This window comes from Acipenser ruthenus, chromosome 2, assembly GCF_902713425.1.
Source record: "Acipenser ruthenus chromosome 2, fAciRut3.2 maternal haplotype, whole genome shotgun sequence".
Lineage (NCBI taxonomy): Eukaryota > Metazoa > Chordata > Actinopteri > Acipenseriformes > Acipenseridae > Acipenser > Acipenser ruthenus.
In genome coordinates, this window is record NC_081190.1 from 92,589,069 (window position 1) to 92,604,262 (window position 15,194).

General features: G+C 41.4%; 1 protein-coding gene across 8 annotated transcripts in view; it reads left to right on the top strand.

Moving 5' to 3' along the window:
* LOC117408375 (transcription factor COE3-like) overlaps positions 1-14,249 on the top strand; it is a 166,422-nt gene extending 152,173 nt beyond the window's left edge. For all 8 annotated transcript variants that reach the window (XM_059003949.1, XM_059003921.1, XM_059003913.1 and 5 more), the window contains one exon: positions 9,117-14,249. Coding sequence is in view for 3 of the 8 variants with exons in the window: in XM_059003925.1 (XP_058859908.1) it covers positions 9,117-9,148 (32 nt within the window). In the remaining 5 variants the exon portion in view is untranslated. The remainder of the gene's footprint in view (positions 1-9,116) is intronic.
* Positions 14,250-15,194: the final 945 nt, after the last annotated feature.

Sequence of the window (15,194 nt, forward strand, 5' to 3'; positions counted from 1 at the left end):
CCAGGTGACTGACTGACAAGAGCAGTTGAGAGTCTGTTCTTTAAAGATGTAAGCAGGAGCGCTGTATTCAGGGTCCCATCAATAACAGCGTAATTCATAGTAACTGCCTAGTATTAACAAATTAAATTGTTATTACATGAGTAAACACAAATTAATGACGCATTTCACTCACTATTAAACAACAGACATAAGAAAGTTTACAAACGAGAGGAGGCCATTCAGCCCATCTTGCTCGTTTGGTTGTTAGTAGCTTATTGATCCCAGAATCTCATCAAGCAGCTTCTTGAAGGATCCCAGGGTGTCAGCTTCATCAACATTACTGGGGAGTTGGTTCCAGACCCTCACAATTCTCTGTGTAAAAAAGTGCCTCCTATTTTCTATTCTGAATGCCCCTTTATCTTATCTCCATTTGTGACCCCTGGTCCTTTTTTCTTTTTTCAGGTAGACATTGTCTATACCTTTTAGGATTTTAAATGCTTGAATCAGATCACCGCGTAGTCCTCTTTGTTCAAGACTGAATAGATTCAATTCTTTTAGCCTGTCTGCATACGACATGCTTTTTAAACCAAGAATAATTCTGGTTGCTCTTCTTTGCACTCTTTCTAGAGCAGCAATATCCTTTTTGTAATGAGGTGATCAGAACTGAACACAATATTCTAATAGGTCTTACTAATGCATTGTAAAGTTTTAACATTACTTCCCTTGATTTAAATTCAACACAGCCTTTTTTATAGTTTCCCCACATTGTCTTGATGAAGACATTTCTGAGTCAACATAAACTCCTCGGTCTTTTTCATATATTCCTGCTTCAATTTCAGTATCTCCCATATGATATTTATAATGCACATTTTTATTGCCTGCATGCAATACTTTTCTCTATTAAATGTCATTTGCCATGTGTCTGCCCAGTTCTAAATGCTGTCTAGATCATTTTGAATGACCTTTGCTGCTGCAACAGTGTTTGCCACTCCTCCTATTTTTGTGTCGTCTGCAAATTTAACAAGTTTGCTTACTATACCAGAATCTAATGTAGATTAGGAATAGCAGAGGACCTAATACTGATCCCTGTGGTACACCACTGGTTACCTCACTCCATTTTGAGGTATCTCCTCTAATCAGTACTTTCTGTTTTCTACATGTTAACCACTCCCTAATCCATGTGCATGCATTTCCTTGAATCCCTACTGCGTTCAGTTTGAGAATTAATCTTTTATGCTGGACTTTGTCAAAAGCTTTCTGGAAATCTAAATAAACCATGTTGTATACTTTGCAGTTATCCAGTATCATGAATCATTCATGAACACAGGCTACAGTAACAGTAAAGTATGTTTACTAACCATAATAATTAAATAATTTTTGTAATAGGATTATAATAATTAAATAGGACTTTTATACAGTAGTTATCAGGCTGTGAACAACAAACATAATTGAAAAGGGCCAATAGATCAACTATCTTGTATTCCTGCCTCATGTCCTTTTTCACAATTTTTTTCAAACTTTTAGTTATCTGTTTCATGTCCCATTACTCATAAAACCAGTCATTTGGCAGTCAGCTGTTTTATTCCTGAACACAGTCTGCCTGTCTGTGCTCTTTACCTCTGTCTGTCTCCTCCTTCTGAATAGCTACATTTCCTTCTGGGAACAGCAGAGTTTCAGAGCCTGTCATATCTGCAGCAATGATTGTTCATGTAGCATTCTATGCTAATATTGGCATGCACAGCGGTCGACAACTTGTCCATACACGGACACACATGTCCGTGGCAAGAGTTATCAGTGAATATGTCTAACACACACACACACACATGTAATTGTATATAGCTTCCATTTTGTTTGTCTGTGGACACAATATATATATATATATATATATATATATATATATACAGTGCCTTGCAAAAGTATTCAGACCCCTGACCAATTCTCTCATATTACTGAATTACAAATGGTACATTGAAATTTCGTTCTGTTTGATATTTTATTTTAAAACACTGAAACTCAAAATCAATTATTGTAAGGTGACATTGGTTTTATGTTGGGAAATATTTTTAAGAAAAATAAAAAACTGAAATATCTTGCTTGCATAAGTATTCAACCCCTGTGCTGTGGAAGCTCCCAGTTTACACCGATAAAAGAAATTGCCCTAACGAGGACACAATTACCATTGGCCTCCACCTGTGAACCATTAAAGTTGCTGTCACATTTTCTGGATAAAAACCCCACTGTTGAAGGATCATTGGTCAGGCTGTGAATCTGAAGGAAAATGAAGACCAAAGAGCATTCTACAGAAGTTAGAAATAAAGTAATACAAAAGCATAGATCAGGGAAAGGGTACAAAATAATATCCAAGTGTTTGGATATCCCAGTGAGCACAGTTGGATCAATAATCAGGAAGTGGGAGCTGCATCACACCACCCAGGCACTGCCAAGAAAAGGCCGTCCCTCAAAACTCAGCGCTCAGACAAGAAGGAGACTTGTGAGAGAAGCCGCAGAGAGTCCAACAATCACTTTGAAGGAGCTACAGAGTTCAGTGGCTGGGAGTGGAGTAATGGTGCACCAGTCAACCATATCAAGAGCTCTATAACGCTGGCCTGTATGGGAGGGTGGCAGGAAAGAAGCTGTTACTCAAAAAGTACCATCTGAAAGCACGTCTGGAGTTTGCCAGAAAGCATGAGAGTGACCCAGCTGCGATGTGGGAAAAGGTTTTGTGGTCAGATGAGACCAAGATAGAGCTTTTTGGCCAAAACTCAAAGCGCTATGTGTGGCGCAAACCTAACACTGCCCATGCCTCAAGACACACCATCCCTACAGTGAAGTATGGTGGTAGCAGCATCATGCTGTGGGGATGCTTCTCATCAGCAGGGACTGGGCATCTTGTTAAAATTGAAGGAAGAATGGATGGAGCAAAATACAGGGAAATACTGCAAGAGAACCTGCTTCAGTCCGCTAAAAAACTGAAGCTTGGGAGGAAATTCACCTTTCAGCAGGACAATGATCCCAAGCACAAGGCCAAAGCAACATTGGAGTGGCTCAAGAACAAAAACGTGAATGTCCTACAGTGGCCCAGTCAAAGTCCTGATCTCAATCCCATTGAGAATCTGTGACACTATTTGAAAATTGCGGTCCACAAGCATCATCCAACCAACCTGAACAACCTGGAGCAAATCTGCCAAGAAGAATAGGCCAAAATCACTCCGACACTGTGTGCAAAGCTGGTACATACTTACCCCAAAAGACTTAAAGCTGTTATTGCAGCGAAAGGTGGCTCTACCAAATATTAATGTGTGGGGGTTGAATACTTATGTAAGCAAGATATTTCAGTTTTTTATTTTTCTTAAAAATATTTCCCAACATAAAACCAATGTCACCTTACAATAATTGATTTTGAGTTTCAGTGTTTTATATAAGTGTCCACCCCCCTTGTAATAGCAAGCCTAAATTAGCTCAGGTGTAACCAATCGCCTTCAAAATCACACACCAAGTTAAGTGGCCCCCACCTGTGTTAAATTGTAGTGATTCACATGATTTCAGGAGAAATTCAGCAGTTCTTGTAGGTTCCCTCTGCTGGGTAGTGCATTTCAGAGCAAAGACTCAACCATGAGCACCAAGGAGCTTTCAATGAACTCCAGGACAAAGTTTTTGAAAGGCACAGATCAGGGGATGGATAGAAAAAAATATCAAAGGCCTTGAATATCCCTTGGAGCACGGTCAAGACGATTATTAAGAAGTAGAAAGTGTATGGCACCACCAAGACCCTGCTTAGATCAGGCCGTCCCTCCAAACGAGCAAGAAGGAGACTGATCTGAGAGGCTACCAAGAGGCCAATGGCAACTTTGCAAGAGCTACGGGCTTTTATGGCCAAGACTGGTCAAAGTGTGCATGTGACAACAATATCCCAAGCACTCCACAAATCTGGCCTGTATGGTAGGGTGGCAAGAAGGAAGCCCTTACTCAAGAAAGCCCACCCTGAATACCGTTTGAAGTATGCAAAAAAAACACTTGTGGTCTGACGAAACTAAAATTGAACTTCTTGACCTAAATGCAAAGCGTTATGTTTGGCGCAAACCCAACACAGCGCATCACCCAAAGAATACCATCCCTACTGTGAAGCATGGGGTGGCAGCATCATGTTATGGTGATGTTTTTCATCGGCAGGGACTGGGGCACTTGTCAGGATAGAACGGAAAATGAATGGAGCAAAGTACAGAGAAGTCCTTGAGGAAAACCTGTTGCCCTCTGCAAGAAAGCTGAAACTGGCACGGAAGTTCACCTTTCAGCATGACAACCACCCAAAGCACACAGCCAAAGCTACACTGGAGTGGCTAATGAACAAAAAGGTAAATGTCCTTGAGTGGCCCAGTCAGAGCCCTGACCTAAATCCAATCGAAAATTTGTGGCATGACTTGAAGATTGCTGTCCATCAACGCTCCTCACTTGACAGAGCTTGAACAGTTTTGTAAAGAAGAATGGTCAAATATTGCCAAATCTAGGTGTGCAAAGTTGGTAGAGACCTATCCCAACAGACTCACAGCTGTAATTGCTGCGAAAGGTGCTTCCACCAAGTATTAACTCAGGGGGGTGGAGACTTATCCAATTATGACCTTTCAGTTTTGTATTTTTAATATATAATTTTTTTCTCAATATTTTTCTCAATTTCTTAACAGTGTGGAGTATGGTGTGTAGATAAGTGGAAAAAAGAAGTCCTCATTTAAATGCATGAAACTCTGAGGCACTGACAACAAAATGTGAAAAAGTTCAAGGGGGTGTAGACTTTCTATAGGCACTGTATATATATATATATATATATATATATATATATATATATATATATATATATGTATTTTAAATGTCCGTCACCACTCGATATGGTGCCGACCCCTGGGCATGCAGTTACATCAGTGACAATGTCTGCTGAGCCATGAATGCATATACTACGCTTGGCTCAGTATGGGGTAAAACTACTGGCTTTCCTTTAGGACAGCTGCCACTCAACCACAGTTCAATTAAATTTACTATTTTAGCTGGTGAGGGTTGGGGTGGGTAGGCTGTTCATGTTAAACTCAAACATGGGCCAAGGAAGCCTGTGTACGACCTTGTAAACTTCTGCCTATGTTAATATGAACCTGGAAGATTGTGCCTGTTTTTATAACCCGGCCGCTATAGCCATCTAGAGGCATCGGCCTGGTCCACTACTGTCTGGGGGGTGCCCCAGCTATTAGAAGAAGTAACTGAATATATCAATTAAAAGCTGAATATTGATGCTGCTTTGGTGAACAGCTATTAGCATCACAATTGCGAAGGCTTTTAGTTTATTCTGACAAGCAGGCTTCCCTCAGTCTTGTGTTTTGTCAGTGGCTTTTACTGTACATTGCATTTGCATTGCCACCCGTAGTAACTGTGACCAGGTGGACCCATACGGCCCATACCGAGGTCACTGGTCTGGTACCGAACTAGTCCCACTCGTGTCTTGGCCCGCCGGGTCGATATATATAAGCAGATTGAGGCAATATCTGTACAACTGTATACTGTACATTGCATTGCTTGCGCCTTGTGTCATGCCTAGGTCCCATCCCTGTGAGACATGCAAGGCCAATCTGCCTTTGAAGAACAAGCAGGACAGGTGCTCTTCTTGCCTGGGCCTAGAGCATGCCAAAGAGGTGCCAGTTAACCGCAGTTTCTTTCTCCAAGCGCATGCTGGATATGAGGTTGTCCTCAGCTCTAAAGAGAGCCCTGCGTCTCTGACTCCTGCACAATGCTCTTCTCCATCACTCCCTCGTAGAGAGATTGCTGCATCCTCATCCCATGGCCCTGTGCCAAGAGAGAGCAGACGACTCACCCAGGAAAGTAGCCCAGGCTCAAAGCCATCTTCACTGTGTTCATCATCCACCTCAAGCTCTGCCTCTCCTTTTCTTCCCCACCGGAAGAGGAAGAAGAGTCGCTCTTCCAAATGATCGGCAGACTCGGAACAGATAGAGAAAATCTGGGAAGCTGTCTCCCATCAGGGAACAATTCTCACCCAGTTGCTGCAGGGGCCCCACGGGTCTGCAAGCACAAATTGGCCACAGGAGAACATCATTTCCCTCTGAGGAGGCGGGCGATCAGGAGCTGATGTTCCTGTCTGAGGATGGGGAGTCAGACAGCATGTCCCCAGCAGTAAAGCTCTCTCTGTCGGCAGAGCTCATGCCGCTACTCAGGAGGGCCACTGCAGCTTTGCAAATGCCCTGGACTACAGCAGGGGAAACAAGGCAATCCATCTTTGATGATAAACCTGCCTCTCCCATAAACCCCCCAGTTCACCTGGATTTCCTCCATGAGATCCAGTCCTCCTGGGACCATCTGGAAACAGCTCCTGCTGGTTCAGGCATCTAATTTGACTCTGCTGTCCAAGGACGCTGCCTGCCCTAACAAACAATGGCGGGTTTCTGAGGTCATCATCAAGAAGTCCTACTCAGCCGGGGCGTACGCCGCAAGGTTAGGGAACTACAACAGTATCCTGGTAGCCTACCAGTCGCAGTTGCTGCATCCCCTTTCCACAAGCCACAGGCCCTCGCCACAACAGCTGGATGAGTGGCCCCTGGTGGACAAAAACCTGCTCCGGTTATCTAAGCTTAACAGACAGGCTGTAGGCAGAAACCTGGCTGCACTGATAGCCGCCCGCAGGTAGCTTTGGCTTTCCCAGGCATTTGTGTTTAATGGGGATAAGGCACCGCTGTTGGACGGTCTATCACACCAGGGCATACATTCGGTCCCGCGGTGGACGAGATGTTGCTAAGGAGCTGGTTTGCCTGCTTCCCATGAGACCACCTCCGGTAAGTAAACCAGCAGCAAACTGGTGCCCTAGGGCCCAGCAGCCTCAAAGACCGGCACAGCCGGCTGTGCCCGCTGCCAGAGGCATTTTTTGGGATTAGCCCACAGCTGCTCGCTGCAGAGTCCAGAATGGGTTCCGCAGTCCTGCACAGAGACATAAGGCGCAGGCCAAGCCACAGGCAAAGCAGTAGACCTAGGAATTTGCTGCCACATACCCAGGGCTCCTTTTCAGGGAGCCATCTGGACGATTGGAGTAAGTGCACCGCAGACATCTGGGTGCTTACTACCGTTCAGACCGGCATTTTCTTCAGTTCAAGCACGGTCAAAAAGGGGCTATGCATGATAGACAGACTCAAATTGGAAGAAGGGTTCTACTCCAGGTATTTCCTAGTGCCAAAGCGGGATGGTGGCCTCAGACCAATCCTCTACCTCAGACAGGTCAACCTGTATCTGAGTCGAAGAAAGGTTAAAAATGTTAACAATGTAATGGCTGTTGCAGTCAATCAGGCCAGGCGACTGGTTCACCACAGTGGACCTCAATGATGCTTATTTCCACATCCCCATAAAACCAGCACACAGGAAGTAACTGCAGTTCGCCTTTCAGGGAACAACATACAATTTCTGTGTCTTGCCATTCGGCGTCTCCCTAGCTCCATGTGCCTTCTCAAAGTGCATGGAAGCTATTTTGGCCCCATTGAGACTCAAAGGCATTAGAATACTCAATTATCTGGACGACTTGCTAATCTGTGCCAAGTCTCCTGCACAAGCAGAAGCCCACATGGAACTTGTCACCGGCCACCTCCATCGGTTGGGCCTTACGGTGAATCATGCAAAGAGCCAACTGGCACCTTCCTCGACAGCCCCCTATCTGGGAGTGTGCTTGGACTCCTGGTCCATGCCAGCCACTCTGTCAGACGGACAGCAGAGAAAATCTGCATGCTTGGAGCTCTTTCAGCTCAACAGAGCACTAACGGTAGTGGTACCAGAAACCTCTGGGCCTAATTGCAGCAGCTTCCCAGACCCTCCCATTGAGTCTCCTGCACATGTGCCCTCCGCAGGCCTGGTTCAACAGAAAGGTCTTCCAGCCCACGTTGAACCTCGACTGCCTATTGTCAGTGTCCCAGCTCTGTCTAAGGGCACTTTCTTGGTGGAAACAGCTGGCCCATCTACACCTAGGCGTAGCGCTGGGTAGGGTCATCAGAAGGGAGGTTGTCACCACAGACACGTCCAGCCTGGGCTGGGGCACTGTGTGGAATGGCCGAGGCATGCAAGGTGTGTGGAACCCCCATGGAAGGTTCTCCACATCAATGTTTTAGAGCTGCAGGCTGATTACCTTTGCAGGACCTGACATTGGTAGCCTATGTCAACCACCAGGGCAGCCTGCAGTTGCCCAGTCTTCATCGTGTGGCCTGCAAGCTTTTGCTCTGGGCGCACAAGAACATCATCTCACTGCGGGCAGTTCATCTGCCTGGGGTGATGAACTTGGCGAGTGGAGGCTTCACCCCGAGGTGGTGAGCCTCATATGGGAGCGATTCAGGAGAGCAGAGATAGACCTCTTTGCCTCTTATTGTGGTTCTCCACAATAAGAGCAGCCAGCTGTGGAGACTGCTGACGCGCCGCGACCTGCTCAGTCAGACATGAGGGACATTATGGTATCCCGACCCATCAAGCCTGCAGCTCTGGGTCTTGCCCCTGAACGGCTGCATTTGAGATGTCTGGGACTTTCCAACAGGCTGATTGACATCCTGCAGAATCCACGCATTCCCAGTACGGGTACAATGGGAATTTCTTCCAGACGTTGTGTCTGGTTGTGGGTTCAACCCAAGGCAGCAATACTGCAATTTTTGCAGGACCTATTTGACGAGGGAAAATCCCCCTCCACATTCAAGGTATATCTGGCAGCTATTTCAGCTTACCTTGTCAAGATTGACTCGTTCTCCCCAGGAGCTCACTAAAATATCTGGTACTGCACTTGGCTAGAGAAATCACTGTTTGCAAGCCATCATTTCAGGTATCACTTCTTTGGTCACCTAGAGAGAGAAATTGTCCCCAACCAGCTGCATCCGCTATTGACTAACATGCTTTACAGCCAGTAACATTTTGAAAAACTTTAAAAAAAAGAACAAAAAGGGAGCACAATGACAACTTTGTGACAGCCAAAAATAAACCTATTATTATTGCAGTTCTTGATGAAACAACAAGAAAAGATTTTGATGCCTTGACTTTCTTATAGTTTCTTCCAAAAGTAAAACTGATAGTGGCAAATTGGAGCCTTGGGAAATGTAATTAATTATATATTTGTTTTCTTCTTTCAGCTATGTCTGGTCTTATAGTCCCGCCCATGTAAGTAGGAGAAAATTAAATCCCAAGATATCCACAAGATGAAGAACATCCGTCCCACTGCCCCCCACTACACCTCAGCAACTTCAAGAATAACAAGAACATGGCAGATGGTTTGTTTCTGAAAGGTCCTGTACAAATTTAAAATGAACGACACAAATTCCTTAATGGTAGTCTGAATAGTCTCCTGAGTTGCGTAGGTTAACCTACAGACGAACCTTGATTAAGTGAGCCAAATTGGACAAAAGTTACGAAAGTCATACAGCTTGGCTACATTTCCCCTTTTTACCCCCATTCTCTCTTCCACAGGTGCCATAAGTCAGACAGGCACTGTTAACCACCTCTTGATAAATGATCAGCCTGCTCATTCTGGTTTCATTCCTGCTTGGGTTTGAGGCATGAGGTCCTCCAAAAGATAATGTTTGGATGCTCATAAAGTATTGTGGTTGGTTAAAAATAAATCATTAAATAAATGAGAGTGTTGTTTTCATGGTCAGACGGAAAGGTTTAAATGGACGTCACAGCAATAAAAAAATGAAAATGAGTGTGACTGTCTCGCTCTCTCAAGACTCACACACTGGAACAGCAGGTATTTAAGAAACCAAATTCCTAATGTGACTCGTTGCAACATTTCGTTTTTTAATTGCTGCATTCCCGGCCTTCTGTCCGTAACTATAAAACACTCTATAGTGCTACATTTAGAAATACTAAAATAAATCAATTCAATCATAAATGTTTCAACTGCGTCTTTTTAATTTCCAGCCTTATCTCAAGATCCCACCTCATTGCCACTCCAGCAGAACAAAATTAATTGAAGTTTGAATCATGTAGCCATGCCTCGTTTGCCAAATTGCCCACCTGTGCTGTCCCTTTTTTTCAAACAGCTCTTATATGCAACGGTGATAATATAGTAGGGGAAGTGTTTCATAGATAGAATCCATGTTCTTGACATGAGGGGTAAAAGAATAGCTCCCGTTATCTGCACTCCAAAAACTCCACACCGTTCATATCTTTAAACTAAACTAAAACAAATGAGCACAGCCAGTACCATGCTTAGCTGGATAAAGCAGATGTTTGAATATCTGCTCAGATTTCAGAAATAATGAAGGCGGCCTTTATTATTCCCTTTTTAGTGAAAGCATGAATTTTACATGGCCATACCTGCCTACATTTCATTCAGATTTTCCCTTCAGTGTAATTATATGATATGGAATCAGATTACATAAATATATATATATATATATATCCCTAGCCACCTGCAAAATATTGGTTCATACTGTACCAGATTAGCAGTTATTAATTGAAATAGAGCCACTTTAGGACAGAGGTAGTTTAGATTTCTTCAGAGTTGTAGTCTTCTCTTCCCAAATGATCTATAGTTATTCACCCAAGTTTCTTCCATGGAGTTAGCCCATAGCCTTTGTGTACTTTGGACCAATAGTTTAGGGGGGAGGGGGGGTCTATATCTGGAATTGGTCTCCAGGTTTGTGCATCTGTAGAATAAAACCAGGAATGCTTGCTGAGATTTTGATCACGTTTAGGTACTGATTTTATTGTGATTTTTTGTATGTATTTATAAATGTTTTGGGGGGTTTCTTTGGTGATTTAGACCTGACAAATAGTATAAAAAGATATGTAAACACATTTGATGTCTTAATACCTTTTAGATATTGTACAAAAAAAGAAAAGTAAGAAAAAACAACTTTTGTAAAAAGTGTTGTGCCCTGTCACCCTGGTTTTTAAAAAGAAGGAATGCATCACCAATTTTGTATAAAAAAGCTTTCCTATACTGTATTTAACATTTTTGTATACAGCATTTGTGTGTTTCTCTTTCTTCCAGTTATTGTCCATGCGTGTCATTGTGAAAAGTTGTATAATCACGATAGTTATTACTTAATGCACTATTTTAGTTAAAGTATCTGTAAAAAGCAATGCATCTTAGCAAAAATAAAATAAGAAAAATGTTTAAAAAAAAAAAAAAAAAGTTAGCTCACATATGCAACATGAATATATACATCAGTCATTTGAGAATATGTTCTTGTGTTCATGACTTGTCTGTCGTACAGAGTTAAAGGGAGGCTCAGCTTTTATGAAGGGGTGTCTTTAATGTAGCACTCGCATGTAAATTTCCTTCTGCTCACTTGACTTATTTGAAAGTGATTTGTACCATTCCACACCTAAAGTAAAATCAAAACCGTCAGTCTCATTTAGGACTATGGGTAAGTGGCTGAAAGCAGTCTCAATAGCTTCAGCAAGTTTTGGGCTGGAAATAGCGCCGAAGGGCAGCCAATATACCACTGCTCTTTTCTGCGACAAGCCTAAAGAAAGAAAGCAAATATTATTAGAAAAATCAACAGTCATTTGTTTTCTACAGCCATTGCAGACTGCAGATATAACCTGTGGCAGTCCTAATTTTATATTGAAACTGTATAAAACTGAGTTGTACAGCTCGATTTTTATATTACAATATTATTTATATTATTGGTGAAAATTCTGCTTCGCAAGATCAGCAGTTGCCCAGTTTTGATTTATTTTGTGGCTAACAATAAATATAGTACATTAGAGTGCAAACTGCTGTTTAATATGCTGTTTAATACAAGAAGGGGTTTGCTTGGGGCAATCCAGAGGATTAGATTCAACAGCCAACATCATTGAGATTACTTGAATGGGCATGCAGTGGATTTTGTTGGCCCATATGCCACGTAAAACTTAGTCTGGTACATTGAAGAAAGTGCATACTACCCGAGTTATGTGTATTCAATATTGGACCTTTCCTCAGAATTCATATACTTGTGTTTATTAAAAAGTCACCAATAAACTGGGCAAAGAAGTTGAGTGTCCCTTTAACAAAGTAGGGTTTTCTTTGTCGTCGTTGCACACAGATCTGTATCATTTACTTATGCAATTTGTATTCCTGTAATGCAAAACAGTGTCACTCCACACTATCTCAGTGGAATAGTTGTAAAAAAGAAAGAAATATATAAATTGATGCCTTACAATATGTCATATTCCCATGCATTCTATCTTTATAGTTTGTAGGCTTTTTTAACAATACTGTAAAAGTCAGCCATCTGTTTAAGAGTTATATAAGTCAATTCTGCTGCTTAAAAACATTGGTGTTGGTAAAATACAGGGCACACACGTACAGAAGGTTAAAAAATGTGTTTAAAAGTGTATTGAACTACACCCATCTAGTGGAGTGTAGAGCAGAAAGGAGACGAGGCCATTCGGTCCATCTAAGCTTGTCCAGTTCCTAGTAGCTGATTGAGTCAATGATAAAATGTTGGAGAAGAATTTCAAGTCACTTAGCATGTTCATTGTTTTTATTATGACAGATGGACACAATCAGTACTTTTGATTACATGGCATACACAACCATGTAAAAATATAGTAATAATTGGGTAGCTACCAACATTTGCTGCTCTTACATGGAATTACGTGGCATATGCTTATAATTACTTGGAAGTGTCCAGTGTCATGGTTTTAGCAAATGTTGTTCACAAGGCCATTCTATTCTAATTACACTTGTTACCTAAAGTGCTACCAAGCAAATTTACACAATCAGCACCAATCAATACCACTGAAAGATCATTGATAGAAGATTGTAGTTAAGTACTCCCTAGCGTAAGTTCAATATACATAAAAATGATAACCACGACTGCATAGTACTAGGGAGAGGAGTGCAAATAGCGGAGGGCTAGTAATGAAGGGTAAGATCTGCCAGGAGTTATGGTGGATGCTTCAGAAACAAGGTGGATTTCTTATCTTGAGCTGGAGCTGACACGTAACCAAGATTTCTCATGAATAAGGAAGCACCTTATTCTGTATTACTAACATTCTTATAACATTGATATTTGAAATATTGTTTGTATGTATGTATGTATTTACATTATGCATTCATGTGTATGTATGAACATGAAAAAAATCATAGTTTTGTTGCATACCCCAGAATCAGACTTACAAAAGTTTGTAAGACAAGACACTGAGTGCTTAAATACATTCCATCTAAAACTTTCATTAATTAATATTTACTAACAGCAAATGGTACTAAAAGTCACTGCAGCTTGGTCTCTGGTTTTAAAGTTGCCCTGTTAGCTAATCTGTGCTGCTGTCTACTAAGGTCCAAGAAAAAGTAACTGGCAGAACTTATGCCTTAGGCAAGCTTTGAGCAAGCTGATATGGAACAGGTGTCAGTTTGAGTAGGTAGAACCTGGAAGCCAATGCAGACCAATATGTCACTGAGCTTGATTTATACATTTGAAACCAGCAAGACTGCAAAGAAAAGAGGCCAACCTTTTTTTATTACCTGGGCAATTAGTATCATTTATTATTATTCATTTATTTCTTAGCAGACGCTAATTTAGCAGACATCATTGATCAAATAAATAAAAACATACTATTAAATAATGCAGTAATATAGTTTAACGCTTACTAACAAATACTATAACATTGCGGTACTGGTATGTACATATTTATGGACAGGTGTACAAAAAACAGAATATGGTTATTAACAGAGTGTAAGCATAGAATGCAACCACACTCCATAACATTGTGGTTTCCATTGAATACTGTTCTGGGTGCACCTGGTTTATGAAAGTGCAAAGGGCTTTCTGAAGAGTTGTCCTTTGTTTGTATGCAGAAGAGGTTTAGCTACTCTACTTGAATAGATGGCTGTCAAATGTTATTCATCCCTGTATATTCTATGTCTTGAACCACTAACTATACCTGCAGAGTTGGCTAGCAAGTTTAAAAAACAAATGTTCTATTAAGTTGTAAATTCGGCTTTTGCTTCCATTTACCTCAACAGAGGTTTTTAAAACTACAGAATGTATTTTTTTTGCAATGATTTATGTGAAAAAAGGAAATGTGAAGGAGTACTGCATCTTTATAAACTACGATATATGAAAACAAATATATAATATCATCAAAGTATATTAAAGCACAATGTTTAATTCTCTTCTTTAAAAAAAATCAAAAACAAAAACAAAGCTGTACCTTTTTTCTTTTCTTTATGAGTCTATGACCATGCTGTAAATAGGATGCATGCTTTTCTGTGACCCAGTGCTTTTTGTACAGAAACAAACTAATAAAGATTACATTTGGCTTGACATCCTTCTTTGCATTCTATGCATAGTTTGTATTTCATTTGGGACTGTACTATATTTGAGTTGTTTTTTTCCCATTTGAGTCTCCCTACAAATCACATTTACAACTGCATTACCAGCCCAGGTGCCCAGACAGTGGTACAATATTAGTCACTGTTTGACTTTTCTGTACTGTTTTAGAGAGGGTAACCAGTGCCTCTAGAATACACTAGTTGCTGATTTTATCTCCTTTAATAGGTGTCACTCTGTGGAATAAGTATCACAAGGCAGCAGTGTGGAGTAGTGGTTAGGGCTCTGGACTCTTGACCGGAGGGTCGTGGGTTCAATCCCAGGTAGGGGACACTGCTGCTGTACCCTTGAGCAAGGTAGCTTTACCTAGATTGCTCCAGTAAAAACCCAACTGTATTAATGGGTAATTGTATGTAAAAATAATGTGATATCATGTAACAATTGTAAGTTGCCCTGGATATGGGCGTCTGCTAATAAATAAATAAATAATAATATCACATAGGTACAGTGGTATGAGTTGAATTACAGTACCTCAGGATTCAAACTTATTGAAGGTAACACATTGGTTTATTCTGATTATCGCCCATTTAAACCTCAACTCTTCATAGGAGAAAGTGTATATATTTAAAAATACAAAAAGAAACGTGTTTGCACAGGGCATGCAATCACCCCACTGAGATGCAGCATGCCATTTATTGGAGTAACCCAGGGCGGCACCAACACAACTTGGTGTCTGCTGTCACCTCAGAACACTCATTCAAAATGAACATCTTAATGAAAAGCAAGACATTTGAAGCCAACAGACCAATATCAGCTAACAGCATTCCTGTTTTCCTGTTTCACTAAACAGTTTGCTAAAATGAATGTGTGTTAAATGAGACAAGGTAGCAGTCATCGGCATTATGTCATCAAAAAAGAGTTCTGCAAGCATCACTAATG